Source organism: Coregonus clupeaformis, chromosome 3, assembly GCF_020615455.1.
Source record: "Coregonus clupeaformis isolate EN_2021a chromosome 3, ASM2061545v1, whole genome shotgun sequence".
Lineage (NCBI taxonomy): Eukaryota > Metazoa > Chordata > Actinopteri > Salmoniformes > Salmonidae > Coregonus > Coregonus clupeaformis.
Genome location: NC_059194.1, coordinates 11777707 through 11795787, shown reverse-complemented (window position 1 = coordinate 11795787; position 18081 = coordinate 11777707). Strand labels below are relative to the sequence as shown.

General features: G+C 44.2%; 1 protein-coding gene across 6 annotated transcripts in view; it reads left to right on the top strand.

The window, feature by feature from the left end:
* LOC121540621 (LIM domain-binding protein 2) overlaps positions 1-18081 on the top strand; it is a 121235-nt gene that overhangs the window by 89149 nt on the left and 14005 nt on the right. For 4 of the 6 annotated variants that reach the window (XM_041849652.2, XM_041849648.2, XM_041849639.2 and 1 more), the window contains exons 4-7: positions 963-1085; positions 9178-9261; positions 15091-15214; positions 17518-17571. In XM_041849652.2, the coding sequence (XP_041705586.1) occupies positions 963-1085; positions 9178-9261; positions 15091-15214; positions 17518-17571 (385 nt within the window). The remainder of the gene's footprint in view (positions 1-962; positions 1086-9177; positions 9262-15090; positions 15215-17517; positions 17572-18081) is intronic. The other 2 variants (XM_041849666.2, XM_041849658.2) reach the window with 1 other exon arrangement.

Genomic DNA, 18081 nt, shown 5'->3' with positions numbered 1-18081 from the left:
CACCACCATGCTTCACCGTAGGGATGGTGCCAGGTTTCCTCCAGACGTGACGCTTGGCATTCAGGCCAAAGAGTTCAATCTTGGCTTCATCAGACCAGAAAATCTTGTTTCTCATGGTCTGAGAGTCTCCAAGCGGGCTGTAATGTGCCTTTTACTGAGGAGTGGCTTCTGTCTGGCCACTCTACCATAAAGGCCTGATTGGTGGAGTGCTGCAGAGATGGTTGTCCTTCTGGAAGGTTCTCCCATCTCCACAGAGAAACTCTAGAGCTCTGTCAGAGTGGCCATCAGGTTCTTGGTCACCTCCCTGACCAAGGCCCTTCTCCCCTGATTTCTCAGTTTGGCCGGGCGGCCTGCTCTAGGAAGAGTCTTGGTGGGTCCAAACTTCATCCATTTAAGAATGATGGAGGCCACTGTGTTCTTGGGGACCTTCAATGCTGCAGACATTTTTTGGTACCCTTCCCCAGATCTGTGCCTTGACACAATCCTGTCTCGGAGCTCTACGGACAATTCCTTCGCCCTCATGGCTTGGTTTTTGCTCTGACATGCACTGTCGATTGTGGGACCTTATATAGACAGGTGTGTGCCTTTCCAAATCATGTCCAATCAGTTAAATATACCACAGGTGGACTCTAATCAAGTTGTAGAAACATTCCAAGGATGATTAATGGAAACAGGATGCACCTGAGCTCAATTTCGAGTCTCATAGCAAGGGTCTAAATACTTATGTAAATAAGGTATTTCTGTTTTTTATGTTTTATACATTTGCTAAAATGTCTGTTTTTTCACTTTGTCATTATGGGGTATTGTGTGTAGATTGCTGAGGATTTTTATTTTATTTAATCCATTTTAGAATAAGGCTGTAACGTAACAAAATGTGGAAAAAGTCAAGGGGTCTGAATACTTTCCGAAGGCACTGTATACCCCCTTCAGATAAAGTGTTTCCCTTCTTTGTTGTTGGACAGGTATGCACAGAGGGCCGACTGATTCTTGAATTTGTCTTTGACGACCTCATGAGGATCAAGACCTGGCACTTCACCATCCGGCAATACCGAGAACTCATCCCCCGCAGCATCCTGGCCATGCACGTGAGTAGTGTGACATCATCAACATGCGCCGACTGCACACCGACACAAATGTACCACATAGAGTTGGATAGATGGTGCTGCCTATGCTGGATAGAGGTTGATGTCGATGCTGGATAGAGGGTGATGTCGATGCTGGATAGAGGGGGATGCCCATGCTGGATAGAGGGTGATGCCCATGCTATCACAGAAGCCATTATGGCACGATGCAAACATGTGCCCTCTATCCAACTCTATGGTTTGACATCATCAACATGCGCCAACCACCACCCATCCATTTTCCATCCAGGTGTATCCTATTCTCGAATGCTAATGAAAGTCCTCCTCCTCAGGCTCTTAAGTGGCCCAACTCCACCAAGACACTTAGATGCTATTCATAAGCATATGAATTTAAAAGCTATACAAAGCAGTTTGAAAAGTGTCCCAATTTGGAGGGATTTTTTAAACCAATTTATTTGCAGACATCAAAGGAAGGCTTGGATGAAAGAGGGCCTTTGCCTGAGCAAAAAAAATAACAAGGTCAAATGAAAAATCTGTTTAATTCCAATAAGTGTATTGAACATAATAGTCACACGGAGGGAATTGCAGTGAAGTGAGCAACTTGTCATAATTCCATACGTTATGCATAGTATATTATATTCAGTAGTGCACAGTCATACTCTAGTATCATGAATATGTATGCATCAAATACATTCCCCGTCTGCATGTCACCTATCATAACCTAAACACGCCTACCTCGAAGTGTGCAACACTGAAACTTTTTCTTTAGCCCCGTGGGCCTAAAGGTGTATTTAAGAAGTCGTTTTCCCGAAATAGCCAGCCTCCTTCTTTTTGCCAAATCTTCATATGAAATTCACGATTAAATTGGCCCCTGTGGGTATTCCCACTAATTTCAGGAGAGTAGGGTATTGTGGGCCTTGGACGGATATTTCACAGGCATGCGAGTGATGTGTATAAGTGAGTTAGCTCTTTTGATGATAGCCTCGACTAATGAAAAGGGTAGAGAGAGTCCGGACTGGAAGTGAGAAGACTGAATTTAGACAGACACAATTGTGCTAGTGTGTGTGTGCATGCACATTGCCCCCAGACATTCACACACAGACATAGACACAAACACACACATTTAAGTGATAATGCCCGAGAAGCCGGTGTTTGTTGGATATATTGGCACGGGTGTTGTTAGGCCCGAGACGAAGTCGAGGGCTGACAAACCGTGCCAATATATCCAACAAACACTTGCTTCGAGGGCATTATCACTTTTATACGATGGGTTACCAACATATTCAAATAATGATTGACATATTTTCATTAAATGTTATTTTGATTAATTTATTCGTACTATTTCATCCTTCCACAAGATATAGTCCCGACACAAATCTACGGTTGCTAGAGACGCGACCCAGTTGTTCAATCTTTTTGTTCTGTATCTATAAACGCGACCCAGTCATTCGTTCTAAATGTTCCATTGCCGTACTGGCTGGCAACGTTCTTATCCCTTGCTTGCTAGCTAGCCAACTACGGCTAATTTACAGTTACATCAAAAAGTTCAGCCAGAATAACAGCCAGCAAAGTAGCTGCATTTGCATTTGTTTAAGCTGTTTTCTAGTGACATTTATTTGCATACATCCATAACAATCAGCTTATGATGCGCAACTTTGCCTGGCAGAGAAAATGTGCTCTCTTGTCAAGACGCTGTTCAGACAAAAGAAAGACAATCCATGACATTCATTTGAGCTGATTTTAATAAATTAAACCATACATTCTCTTTGTTATCCACCACAGCTGACATAGCTATAGCTACGTATTGTATGTCACATTTATCTGTACATTCCCCTGGATGGTGCATTGGTTGAAATATCTGTCGGAGTCTGTGCTACTACTTCTGTTCTCTTTGTTTTTGACCAGGATGTTGCTCCAGCGTTTTCTGTCTGTCAGTGAGGGACGCCAGTAACTATGGAGCGAATCTTGGCACCGTGCCCACTCACTGACATAATCTCCCTCGCTTCTAAACCAGCATTGGCCAGTTTCTGGACTGTCGTGGTCCTGATGCTGTGATTTGTGTATGTAGTTGATCCCGTTGCCCTGCAGATCTTGGGTAGAAGTGCTGCCAGATAGTTCACGCCCATCGGCTCTAACGTGTACCCGATCGAGTCCCCGATACACTCTCCTCTCCTTGGGTGGAGATAAAAATGCAAGCTGTTCTCCGAGCATTTCGATAGATATTTCTCCAGTGATGCCACCGGGCATAGTGGGTTCCCTGGCTGCTCGAACATGAATCCCGTCTTGGACTCCCTGCCCCTCTCCCTAGGGTCCAGATGATTCTTTGTGGCCTCGTTATATGCGAGAGTGGTGTATCTGTGAGAGAGAGTCCAGTAGCCTAATTACGAGTGCAACTTAGAAATAACACAAACAGGCTATGAACAACATACACTACCAGTCAAAAGTTTGTACACACATACTCATTCAAGGGTTTTTCTTTATTTGTACAGTTTTTTTTACATTGTAGAATAATAGTGAAGACATCAAAACTATGAAATAACAAAAAGTGTTAAGCAAATCAAAATATATTTTATATTTTGAGACTTCAAATAGCCACCCTTTGCCTTGATGACAACTTTGTACACTCTTGGCATTCTCTCAACCAGCTTCCTGAGGTAGTCACCTGGAATGCATTTCAATTAACAGGTGTGCCTTCTTAAAAGTTAATTAGTGGAATTTATTTCCTTCTTAATGCGTTTGAGCCAATCAGTTGTGTTGTGACAAAGTATACAGAAGATAGCCCTATTTGGTAAAAGAGCAGGTCCATATTATGGCAAGAACAGCTCAAATAAGCAAAGAGAAACGACAGTCCATCATTACTTTAAGACATGAAGGTCAGTCAATACTGAACATTTCAAGAACTTTTCAAGTTTCTTCAAGTCCAGTCGCAAAAAACATCAAGCGCTATGATGAAGCTGGCTCTCATGAGGAATGGAAGACCCAGAGTTACCTCTGCTGCAGAGAATAAGTTCATTAGAGTTACCAGCCTCAGAAATTCCAGCCCAAATAAATGCTTCACAGAGTTCAAGTCACAGACCCATCTCAACATCAACTGTTCAGAGGGGACTGTGTGAATCAGGCCTTCATGGTCGAATTGCTGCAAAGAAACCACTACTAAAGGACACCAATAAGAAGAAGAGACCTGCTTTTTTCGTTGCAGCTTTTCTCTAGGTCATTCATGGCAGTATCCCCCAAATCTGCATGCCTGGGTATTATTGCGATCTCTTTTTCCCATTCATCCATAGTCATACCTCCGAAAAGATCAAAATAAATGTTCCACATCCATTTTAGTTTTCGCAACAAAGTATCGATTTTAGCCAGTCAACTGAAAAAAAGTTGTGTATGTTGCTATGACAACCAGCTCAATTTGCTGTCTTGTCTCGTTAGGACACATTCATTTTATATGGGACGGTGGAGATCGCAATTCAATATTGAAACAATATTGAAAAGGTCAGAGACAGACAGCAAGGTTCATTCAAATCTCCACTGTTGAAAACTAAATGTTAGTCTAAAAGAAATGTGAGATAATGTCTAGATACTTTTTATAGTGGAGATCAAGTTTATAAAGTGCCTGACTGGGTTGATGAGACAGTGGATTGCGCAGTCAGATGGAACAGTGTAAAAACTTGTGGATAGACACCGGCTGGAATGCGGTTTTAACCAATCAGCATTCAGGATTAGACCAACCCGTTGTATAAACACATATACACATGCACATAGATGTATGCGCTCACACGCACACACACACACACACACACACACATTTTGCAGGCTTTGATATAAAATTCTAAACAAAAATTTTTTTGCTCAAGCATTCAATTCTTGTAAAAGCACATATTTTGGATTGGAAAAATAAGTATTTGTCACGATCGTCTGAGGAAACGGACCAATACGCAGCGTGTTGAGCGAACATCGTAGACTTTATTATAAAGAAACCACGATCAAAACAACAAACCAAATATGACGAAAGTGAAGTCCAATACTGATAATGACTAAACAGCAACAAGGAAACAAAAACCCACAAAACCAAGGTGAAACCACACAGTATAAATATGGCTCCCAATCAGAGATAACGAGCCGAACAGCTGACACTCGTTACCTCCGATTGGGAGTCATCTGACTAATCAACATCAAAACCAAACATAGAAATGAAACAACTAGATCCCACATAGAAATACACCCAAATGAAAATGACAACCCTGGCTCACTACTAAGAGTCCCGGAGCCAGAACGTCACAGTACCCCCCCCTAAAGGCGCGGACTGCGACCGCGCCTCACAACCCTACAATAGGGGAGGGCTGGGTGGGTGTTGCTCCCCGGAGGCGGTTCCGGCTCCGGCTTGACCACCACCCCACTATAGTTACTACCCGCTTTCTTAACCTCCTCCCAATGACCACCCTCCACTTAAACCCACCTGGATTAAGGGGCAGCACCGGACTAAGAGGCAGCACCAGGATAAGGGGCAGCACCGGACTAAGGGGCAGCACCAGGATAAGGGGCAGCACCGGACTAAGGGACAGCACCTGACTAAGGGGCAGCACCTGACTAAATGGCGGATCCTGGCTGGCTGGCTCTGGCGGATCCTGGCGGGGACGGCTCTGGCGGATCCTGGCTGGACGGCTCTGGCGGATCCTGGCTGGACGGCTCTGGCGGATCCTGGCTGGACGGCTCTGGCGGATCCTGGCTGGACGGCTCTGGCGGATCCTGGCTGGACGGCTCATGGCTGGCTGACGGATCTGGCTGCTCGCGGCTGGCTGACGGATCTGGCTGCTCATGGCTGGCTGACGGATCTGGCTGCTCATGGCTGGCGGAAGGCTCTGGCTGATCCCGTCTGGCGGAAGGCTCTGGCTGCTCCTGTCTGGCGGAAGGCTCTGGCTGATCCGGTCTGACGGAAGGCTCTGGCTGCTCCTGTCTGGCGGAAGGCTCTGGCTGATCCTGTCTGGCGGAAGGCTCTGGCTGATCCTGTCTGGCGGAAGGCTCTGGCTGATCCTGTCTGGCGGAAGGCTCTGGCTGATCCTGTCTGGCGGAGAGCTCTAGCGGCTCCCGGGTCTGGCGGACGGCTCTGAAGGCTCATGGCAGACGGGGCGGCTTTGCAGGCTCAGTACAGACGGGCAGTTCAGACGGCGTTGGGCAGACGGACAGTTCAGACGGCGTTGGGCAGACGGGCAGTTCAGGCGCCGTTGGGCAGACGGGCAGTTCAGATGGCGTTGGGCAGACGGACAGTTCAGGCGCCGTTGGGCAGACGGGCAGTTCAGACGGCGTTGGGCAGACGGACAGTTCAGGCCCCGTTGGGCAGACGGCAGACTCTGGCCGTCTGAGGCGCACCGTAGGCCTGGTGCGTGGTGCCGGAACTGGAGGTACCGGGCTGAGGACACGCATCTCAGGGCTAGTGCGGGAGAAGCAACAGGGCATGCTTGGCCCTGGGGACGCACCGTAGGCCTGATGCGTGGTGCCGGAACTGGAGGTACCGGGCTGAGGACACGCATCTCAGGGCTAGTGCGGGAAGCAGCAACAGGGCATGCTTGGCCCTGGGGGACGCACATAAGGCCTAGTGCGGAGAGCAGCAACAGGGCATGCTGGACCCTGGGGACGCACATAAGGCCTAGTGCGGAGAGCAGGAACAGGCCGGGCTGGGCTGGCGACGCGCACCGTATCCCTGGTGCGAGTGGCCGGAACAGGCCGGGCCGGGCTGGCGGGCGCACCGTATCCCTGGTGCGTGGAGTAGGAACAGGCCGGGTTGGGCTGGCGACGCGCACCGTATCCCTGGTGCGAGTGGCCGGAACAGGCCGGGCCGGGCTGGCGAGCGCACCGTATCCCTGGTGCGTGGAGTAGGAACAGGCCGGGCTGAGCTGGCGACGCGCACCGTATCCCTGGTGCGAGTGGCCGGAACAGGCCGGGCCGGGCTGGCGAAGCGCACCCTATCCCTGGTGCGTGGAGCAGGAACAGGCCGGGCTGGGCTGGCGACGCGCACCGCATCCCTGGTGCGAGTGGCCGGAACAGGCCGGGCCGGGCTGGTGTAGCACACCGTGGACCTGGTGCTTGGAGTAGGAACAGGCCGGTCCGTACCGGGAACACACACCACTGGCCTCAACCGAGGATCAGGAACGGGCCGGACCGGACTGGCAACACACATCAGTCTTTCACGCCGTGCCACAAACACTTCCCTCCCTCTACTCGCCAATGGCTCCCGTACTCCGTTAGCCTTCTCTCCTTTTCTCCCTGTGGCAGCCTCCTGCTGCCCAGCCGCCCAAGCCATGTGCCCCCCCAAAAATTTTTTTTGGGGTTGCCTCCCGTCCTTCCGACGATGGCCCTGCCGATGCCGTTGCTCCTCTCGCCGTCGCCTCTCCACCGTCTCGCTCCATGGTCGGCGATCCATACCATCCAGGATCTCCTCCCAAGTCCAGGACCCTTTACCGTCCAACAGTTCCTCCCATGTCCAGACCCTTTGCTCCTGGACGCGCTGCTTGGTCCTTTTATGGTGGGTTTTTCTGTCACGATCGTCTGAGGAAACGGACCAATACGCAGCGTGTTGAGCGAACATCGTAGACTTTATTATAAAGAAACCACGATCAAAACAACAAACCAAATATGACGAAAGTGAAGTCCAATACTGATAATGACTAAACAGCAACAAGGAAACAAAAACCCACAAAACCAAGGTGAAACCACACAGTATAAATATGGCTCCCAATCAGAGATAACGAGCCGAACAGCTGACACTCGTTACCTCCGATTGGGAGTCATCTGACTAATCAACATCAAAACCAAACATAGAAATGAAACAACTAGATCCCACATAGAAATACACCCAAATGAAAATGACAACCCTGGCTCACTACTAAGAGTCCCGGAGCCAGAACGTCACAGTATTGTGGATATTTCATAGACTCACCCCGCTGGTCAAAAACTGGTTGAATCAACGTTGTTTCCACATCATTTCAACCAAAAAGTTAAATTTGATGATGTTGAATCAACGTGGAAAAGTGATTGGATTTTTATTTTACCCCCTTTTTCTCCCCAATTTCGATCTTGTCTCATCGCTGCAACTCCCCAACGGGCTCGGGAGGCGAAGGTCGAGTCATGCGTCCTTCGAAACATGACCTGCCAAACCACACTTCTTAACACCCGCCCGCTTAACCCGGAAGCCAGCCACACCAATGTGTCGGAGGAAACACCGTTCACCTGACGACGGTCAGCCTGCAGGCGCCCAGCCCGCCACAAGGAGTCGCTAGAACGCGATGAGCCAAGTAAAGCCCCCCCCCCCGAACAAACCCTCCCCTAACCCGGACGATGCTGGGCCAATTGTGCGCCGCCCTATGAGACTCCCGATCGAACCCGGGTCTGTAGTGGCGCCTCTAGCACTGCGATGCAGTGCCTTAGACCGCTGTGCCACTCGGGAGGCCCGTTTCATATTTTTTTCACCCAACTTTTAACCTAAATCCAATGACATGGTGACATTTTTTGTTGATTTCAAGTTAGTTGACAACTCAAACAAATGTAAATCAAAACTAGATGTTGAACTGACATCCGTGCCCAGTGGGACAGTTTTGTGGGAATTTCAAGGTTAGAGTATTCTGACACTGAATTTTTGAATGGGTATTCAATGTAGTTGTTGATAACCATAGTTGAGAACGTATTTGACACCTCTTGGAGTCACAAGTTCTCACAACACTAAGCTGTAGTCAAGTGGCTTCTTGGTATTGATATTTCATTTCCAATTTCGAATCATACTCTAACATAAACCAATTTTCCTTCCTGACATTCTCTACGTCAAGATTCAACTGGAGAGGAGACTATGTGTTTTTCATTCTGAATGGAAGCAGAGCTAGGCTTCTCAGCTGTCTTCTGAATGGAAGCAGAGCCAGGCTAGGCTTCTCAGCTGTCTTCTGAATGGAAGCAGAGCCAGGCTTCTCAGCTGTCTTTTGCTTTGTCAATACACAGCATTTTTAGACTGAAGACTTCTATTATATAAAAGAGTGCTAACAAATTAATATTAGTAGTTAATATTAATGCAAACTGTATGTTGCCCCCACACTCCCCCTCCCTCAACCCTTAGGCACAAGACCCCCAGGTTCTGGAACAGCTCTCCAAAAACATCACCCGCATGGGGCTGACCAACTTCACCCTCAACTACCTCAGGGTAAGAGCTCTCTGTCTCCTGTTTGTCTGTTTCTGTCTCTCTCTGCGTCTGTGTCTGTCTCTCTGTCTCTCTCTGTCTCTCTCTCTCTGTCTGTGTCTGTCTCTCCCTCTTTCACTCTCCTCTCTGTCTATCTGTCTCTCTCTGTCTGTGTGGGTCTATCTGTCTTTCTGTTGCTCTCTCTCTCTTTTCCTTTCACATACACTACCGGTCAAACGTTTTAGAACACCTACTCATTCAAGGGTTTGCCTATATTTTTACTATTTTCTACATTGTAGAATAATAGTGAAGACATCAAAACTATGAAGTAACACATATGGAATCATGTAGTATTTGAGATTCTTCAAATAGCCACCCTTTGCCTTGATGACAGCTTTGCACACTCTTGGCATTCTCTCAACCAGCTTCACCTGGAACGCTTTTCCAACAGTCTTGAAGGAGTTCCCACATATGCTGAGCACTTGTTGGCTGCTTTTCCTTCACTGTGCGGTCCGACTCATCCCAAACCATCTCAATTTGGTTGAGGTCAGGGGATTGTGGAGGCCAGGTCAACTGATGCAGCACTCCATCACTCTCCTTCTTGGTCAAATAGCCCTTACACAGCCTGGAGGTGTGTTGGGTCATTGTCCTGTTGAAAAACAAATGATAGTCCCACTAAGCCCAAACCAGATGGGATGGCGTATCACTGCAGAATGCTGTGGTAGCCATGCTGGTTAAGTGTGCCTTAAATTCTAAATAAATCACAGACAGTGTCACCAGAAAAGCACCCCCACACCATAACACCTCCTCCTCCATGCTTTACGGTGGGAAATACACATGCGAAGATCATCCGTTCACCCACACCGCGTCTCACAAACACACGGCGGTTGGAACCAACAATCTCCAATTTGGACTCCAGACCAAAGGACACATTTCCACCGGTCTAACATCCATTGCTCGTGTTTCTTGGCCCAAGCAAGTCTCTTCTTCTTATTGGTGTCCTTTAGAAGTGGTTTCTTTGCAGCAATTCAACTATGAAGGCCTGATTCACACAGTCTCCTCTGAACAGTTGATGTCTGATACTTGAACTCTGTGAAGCATTTATTTGGGCTGCAATTTCTGAGGCTGGTAACTATAATGAACTTATCCTCTGCAGCAGAGTTAACTCTGGGTCTTCCATTCCTGTGGCGGTCCTCATGAGAGCCAGTTTCATCATAGCACTTGATGGTTTTTGCGACTGCACTTGAAGAAACTTTCAAAGTAATTGAAATGTTCCGTATTGACTGACCTTCATGTCTTAAAGTAATGATGGACTGTCATTTCTCTTTGCTTATTTGAGCTGTTCTTGGCATAATATGGACTTGGTCTTTTACCAAATAGGGCTATCTTCTGGATACCCCCCCACACCTTGTCACAACACAACTGATTGGCTAAAAGAAGGAAATCAATTCCACTAATTAACTTTTAAGAAGGCACGCCTGTTAATTGAAATGCATTCCAGGTGACTACCTCATGAAGCTGGTTGAGAGAATGCCAAGAGTGTTCAAAGCTGTCATCAAGGCAAAGGGTGGCTATTTGAAGAATCTCAAATATAAAATATATTTTGGTTTGTTTAACACTTTTTTGGTTACTACATGATTCCATATGTATTATGTCATAGTTATGATGTCTTCACTATTATTCTACAATGTAGAAAATAGTAAAAATAAAGAAAAACCCTTGAGTGTGTAGGTGTTCTAAAACTTTTGACCGGTAGTGTAGACATACACACAAATACATGCACGCATGCATAATCACACACACATCACTACTCAATCCATCAATCACCTTGATATAGGTATCATACCATACCCTCCGCAATTTGTAATTGTTAGGTACCTGAAAATAAGTACAAGAAAGTACTGACAGCTATCACAATATGTTATTTTAATCTGAATACATAGGACAGTACTGACAGCTATCACAATATGTTATTTTAATCAAAATACATAAAACAGTACTGGCAGCTATTACAATATGTTATTTTAATCTGAATGCATAAGACAGTACTGACAGCTATCACAATATGTTATTTTAATCTGAATACATAAAACAGTACTGACAGCTATTACAATATGTTATTTTAATCTGAATACATAAAACAGTACTGACAGCTATCACAATATGTTATTTTAATCTGAATACATAAAACAGTACTGACAGCTATTACAATATGTTATTTTAATCTGAATACATAAAACAGTACTGACAGCTATCACAATATGTTATTTTAATCTGAATACATAAAACAGTACTGACATCTGTCACAATATGTTATTTTAATCTGAATACATAAAACAGTACTGACAGCTATCACAATATGTTATTTTAATCTGAATACATAAAACAGTACTGCCATCTATCACAATATGTTATTTTAATCAATACATAACACAGTACTGACAGCTATTACAATATGTTATTTTAATCTGAATACATAAAACAGTACTGACAGCTATTACAATATGTTATTTTAATCTGAATACATAAAACAGTACTGACATCTGTCACAATATGTTATTTTAATCTGAATACATAAAACAGTACTGACAGCTATCACAATATGTTATTTTAATCTGAATACATAATAGAGTATTGACAGCTATCACAATATGTTATTTTAATCTGAATACATAAATGTATCAGTGAATATCCACCTATATGTGTGTTCTTCTTTACTTTTAAGTTCCAATTCTCTGTGTATTTATAACATATAGTTAGTGGACGTCTCAGTCTGCACCAGAATACATAGGTCAGTATTTCAGACGTCTTTTGTTTGAGTGACAGCTCTGATTTCCAAATAGGAGAACAAGCTAGGAAGAGCGAGGGAGAAAAGAGAGAGAGAGAGGGAGTGAATTAATTGGATACAGAAAATTAGCATAACATTAATGAATGCTCCCGAGAGAGAGAGAGAGAGAGAGAGAGAGAGAGAGAGAGAGAGAGAGAGAGAGAGAGAGAGAGAGAGAGAGAGAGAGAGAGAGAGAGAGAGAGAGAGAGAGAGAGAGAGAGAGAGAGAGAGAGAAAAGAAAAAAGAGAGAGAGAGAGAGAGAGAGAGAGAGAGAGAGAGAGAGAGAGAGAGAGAGAGAGATTCTTATTTTTTGTATTATTTTTAAGATTCCTAGCAGCTAACCATGAAAATAATTATGGAAAGCATATGGAATATATTGAGTGTAGTTTTGGAGAAGTGTGTGCCTACAGTATATTATTTAGTTATTTTGCATAACTCGAATTACGCAGACAGCCTTGCTTTCCAGTTATTGACAATATATCATCCATTACCTATAGGAGATTTCGCTAATGGCCATTAGTGTAACGCTAATAGGCTATTCCTTTGAGTTTTATTTTTATGACACCCCACAACCTACCTAATCTATCCCAAACAAAACACCCCTTGTAATTTTTCACCAACAAATCCTAGTCAAATTAGGAATTAGCTGACTTTCTGAGATTGGCGTGGTGTCAATTTCATACTGTACTTTGAGTAAATATCATCGGTCTTCCTCACGTCACAGTGAGATGTAACGATTTCTCTCTTGCTATCTTATTGTCGCTGTTCAAATAAAATACGCCCTTTCCTCACATAAATGCAGTCTTTATTGTCTTTCGAAAGGCGCCCATGCATTTCCCACCGTCTATCAGTTCTTCCCAAAGAGACTGACGGTTTCCTGGCCAAGTGTCAAAACAAGCGTTTTGTCGGTCACTGTATTTAAGCCTTTCCATGTATTAGAGCCATGCAGCAGACTTCCTACCATTCAACCTGAAAATAGCACTTGTTTTCAGGCTCAAATCCAGGGATTGTTCGCTGAGCTAGGGGGGATATAGCCGTGTCAAGAGGACAGCAACAGAGAAACAACATGGGTTTAGTATGCTACATGTGCTACATGCATGTTCACTTCGCCTGCAGACAGTCCAATGGCATTTGGAAATTATTCCTTATGATCTAAAAGGCTAAACTGATCCTATATACAGACCCAGGTCTGTTTTGATAGGCCTACATATGTAGCATCTTAATTTGAGCCAGTTTGCTACAGCAGGAAAATAATCCTGCAGCAACAGGAAATGTGAATTATTATGTGATTATAATGAATGGACATTTTTGTCTGGGTTTATACATTTTTCGTAAGTGAAAAGGGGAAATTACAAACTTGAGAAGCCTTTTTAAACCTCAAATGCACTACAAGTTTTACATTTTCTGCATTGCTGGAAATTTCTCCTTCAACAGGGTGATCAAATTAAGATCCTACACGTGTATGAGTACAAACCTATGTGCCCATTAGAGACACAGGTTTTGTGAGTTAGACACACAAGTAGCTCGTGGCTTTATACGCACATACACTACATGGACACCTGCTCGTCGAACATCTCATTCCAAAATCATGAGCATCAATATGGAGTTGGTCCCCCTTTTGCTGCTATAACAGCTTCCACTCTTCTGGGAAGGCTTTCCACTAGATGTTGGAACATTGCTGCGGGGACTTGCTTCCATTTAGCCACAAGAGCATTAGTGAGGTCGGGCACTGATGTTGGGCGATTAGGCCTGGCTCGCAGTCAGCGTTCCAATTCATCCCAAAGGTGTTCGACGGGGTTGAGGTCAGGGCTCTGTGCAGGCCAGTCAAGTTCTTCCACACCAATCTTGACAAACCATTTCTGTGTGGACCTCGCTTTGTGCACGGGGGCGTTATCATGCTGAAACAAGAAAGGGCCTTCCCAGCACAGAATCGTCTAGAATGTCATTGTATGCTGTAGCGTTAAGATTTCCCTTTCTTAACCATGAAAAATAGCCCCAGAACATTTGTCCTCCTCCACCAAACTTTACAGTTGGCACTATGTTCTCCTGGCATCCGCCAAACCCAGATTTGTCCAGAGAACTTGTTTCCACTGCTCCAGAGTCCAATGGCAAATGGGTTTCCTGTCCTTGGCATTGCACATGGTGATCTTAGGCTTGTGCCTGCTCGGCCATGGAAACCCATTTCATCAAGCTCCCGACTAACAGTTCTTGTGCTGACGTTGTTTCCAGAGGCAGTTTGGAACTCAGTAGTGAGTGTTGCAACCGAGGACAGACGATTTTTACGCACTACGCGCTTCAGCACTCGCCGATCCTGTTCTGTGAGCTTGTGTGGCTGACCACTTTGCGGCTGAGCCGTTGTTGCTCCTAGACTTTCCACTTCACAATAACAGCACTTACAGTTGACCGGGGCAGCTCTAGTAGGGCAGACATTTGACAAACTAACTTGATTTAAAGGTGGCATCCTATGACGGTGCCACGTTGAAAGTCACTGACCTCTTCAGTAAGGCCATTCTACTGCCAATGTTTGTCTATGGAGATTGCATGGCTGTGTGCTAGATTTTATACTCCTGTCATCAAGGGTGTAGCTGAAATAGCCGAATCCACTAATTTGAAGGGGTGTCCACATACTTTTGTAAATACTGTGTAGTGTATGTTCTGATGTTACTATAAGTCTGTGCACCCGCATGACAATGCTTTGGTGTGACAGGAGGGAACAGCATTTTGATGTTTGTTGCTAAGATAACTGTTGAGGGAGGCGGTTTGCCACGTGAAAGTTACACTGCTGTGAATGTCTTACCTATTTAAAGTGACAAACTGGCCCACGTGTCCTCTTTGTGATGACTTCATAGATCACTTGAGGATTCTCCTTGTTGGATTCTGTAATACAGAGTTTCAGAACGAAGCTCACACAACGATTACAGATCCATCTTCACCAACATGGAAAACAATGTGTATATGTACATGCATTTGCGTTTTTATACTACCGAATCTAACATTTGCGTGTTTGTGTTTTCCATCATCTGCAGCTGTGTGTCATCCTGGAGCCCATGCAGGAGCTCATGTCCAGGCACAAGACCTACAACCTCAGCCCTCGGGACTGTCTGAAGACGTGCCTGTTCCAGAAGTGGCAGAGAATGGTGGCCCCGCCAGGTAACGGTTATACTGCCTTGCTAACCAAACACACTTTAAATGGCACCATATTCCAGATATAGTGCACTACGGGACACAGACAGTTAGTGAGTGCATACATTATTCTTTTTATATATATATATATATATATATTAATTTTCTTTACTGACCCCCCGTGGGAATCGAACCCACAACCCTGGCGTTGCAAACGCCATGCTCTACCAACTGAGCTACATCCCTGCTGGCCATTCCCTCCCCTACCCTGGACGACGCTGGGCCAATTGTGCGCCGCCCCATGGGTCTCCCAGTCGCGGCCGGCTACGACAGAGCCTGGATTTGAACCAGGATCTCTAGTGGCACAGCTAGCACTACAATACCACTGCGCCACTCGGGAGATATAATGACAATGGTTAGATTGTCTCATTTCTAGAGGCCATGTTGAAAGAACAGAGAATGTAATGAATTGGTATTTCTAAATATGTATTATATTGCGTAATACCTCAAATGTGTTCTCCCTGTCAGGAATCAGGAAATCTATCAGGAATTCCTCTGGAATTTTTATTTGAATAGACTGTAACTGGCCATTTCAGGGTTTTATGATTGATGTTCGAAGGCTGGTTCTTGAAAAATAGTTGGCTTAAACTGGCTGTGCAGTATTAAAGCTGGAGTAGAAATGAGAAGGAGTTTTTGAAATATTCAAGGGCTGCAAATTACTGCAATGTTCGCCAGGGCATGACAAGACGTCTTAAAAAAGCAACACAAGTAGAAAGCCTTTGACTCAGACCTGTGTAGTGTGTGAGGCTTGTGAGCTTTAATTAAGGGTGCCTGGTGTAATCAAACTACAAGATCCAACTCCCTCGCTGATAGCTCCCCAGAGGTTTGTATTCTCACTTTGGATAAAAATGTTGTTTTCACTGTCAATGAACGTAGAATCTTCTTGAACAGACGCTTTGAAAAAGGAGAAGTTGAACTGTCAATGTCTAATTGTGCACAAGGAGATACATCTCTGTTCAATTCCATGTTGTATAGTATCAGGGTTCAGTGAAAAATGTTTAAGATGCCAAACGTATCAGCTGTATAGGAGCTGATAGCAGCTTTGGGATCCAGAACCCTCTGTGTATGTCTTTACATATTGCCTTGACTCAATACCTATTTCACTAGTGGACTTTATGCTTAACATTGTATTGGGTGTATAGCAAAGTTATAAGAATGGTAACTTTTATCATTTGATACAGATCTAGGATCAGTTTTGCTGGTCATAAATCTTTCGTGTGCCACTACAGTTCGTCTGTCCGCCTGTGTTTTTAAAGGAAACCAAACTGAACTAAGCTGGTCTAATAATTGTGTAATTGTGGTTTCCTTATTAGTCAAGTTTGTCATCTTTCCTCCAATTCTTCTCGGACCTGGAAAATGGTTATGTTTTAGCGAGGAAGGAAGCACGGATGCATTTATGCACTGATAAGTCTTTTTGATGGAAATGGACGGGTTTTAGTGCGTCATTTGTTCGACATCGACGTAAACAGTCGTGATGCCAGAGAAGGTTGTTTCTGACAATGGACATCATGTTCCTGTACCCGGGTTTGTCAAAGTAGTGGATGGGAATTGGTAATAGACTTGTCACAGTTTTGATCGTTTCTCGTGACAACCTTAGACATTACAATTGAGTAGTAATAGAGAAGTTGATTTGTTTCTGGGTGCAGAGATCACACTTTTGATAAGAATAGGTGTATGTTCCTCAGTTATGTTATCTTTTCAGATAAATTATATGTCGCTGGTTGCCTTTGAATGCTAAAGCATCTCCCTTGGTGTGATTAGTATAAGACATGCATTTCATTTTCAGACATATTTTTGAAGATCACAGAAATGTTGTTTTTCCCCCACTGAGATTCAGAGGAATAACATTCTCTCTTACAAACACTTGGTGAAAATAGCTAAATACATTTATTCATAAATTATGTAAATCAGAAACAGATGTAAGTGCTGTTAAGATCTCTACTTAACCTATTTTATTACCTTACACAAAATTAATGATCAAGGATATACACGTTATTTAATTTCATATTTTATTAATTAATTAAATGTCTAGCTCATAATAAATAAATAAAAACATAATTGTACAAGAACTAATAATGTTTTTCAACATTTACTTCTACAGTAATAATGTTGAGACAACATCTTTGTCTGTACATTGCAGTGAATGTACAGCTTTTTTCTCCTTCATTCGCTGTTGTCATTTCTGGTCTCTCTCTCTCTCTCTGATATTTAATTATTTAAAATAATGAATCACATCAATAAAACAAAACTCATTTTGGCTCTGGTTTCAGCTGGACACCCACAGAACTTCAAAACAGAAATATTCCCCACAAATCACAAAAAAGGTACCTTTTCTGTCTTCCTATAGTTTTCAATAGAGATAGAAGTAGTCTAGGAGAGTGCATTCTATTTTCTCTCTGAACGGAATGCCATGAAATACATTGTTGTGTACTTTTCGTCATGAATGCTCAACAACCGTCTAAAAAACGAAGACGAAATTAGATGACTGCATGTCACATACAGTATGTCATACTAAGTCACTATGAAATTCTAAATCATTGACCTGAAATGTTTGCTAAGACACCACACTGTGCATCACCACTTCATATGGTGACGCAAACAAACAAACAAACAATCTGACTCACAAAGACAATTCACAGCAATACAAATAAATCAATTAAATGCATAAAACATATACGCTGGGAGTCAGGAAGCAGGTGCAGAAGGTGAGTTTAATAAAGAAACGATACCGATGAAAAAACATGAGAAGCGTACAGAACGTGAGAAAAAACTAAACCAATACTGCCTGAAGACTGTGGCTACTGAGGGCTAAATAAAGGGGAAGTAATCAAGGT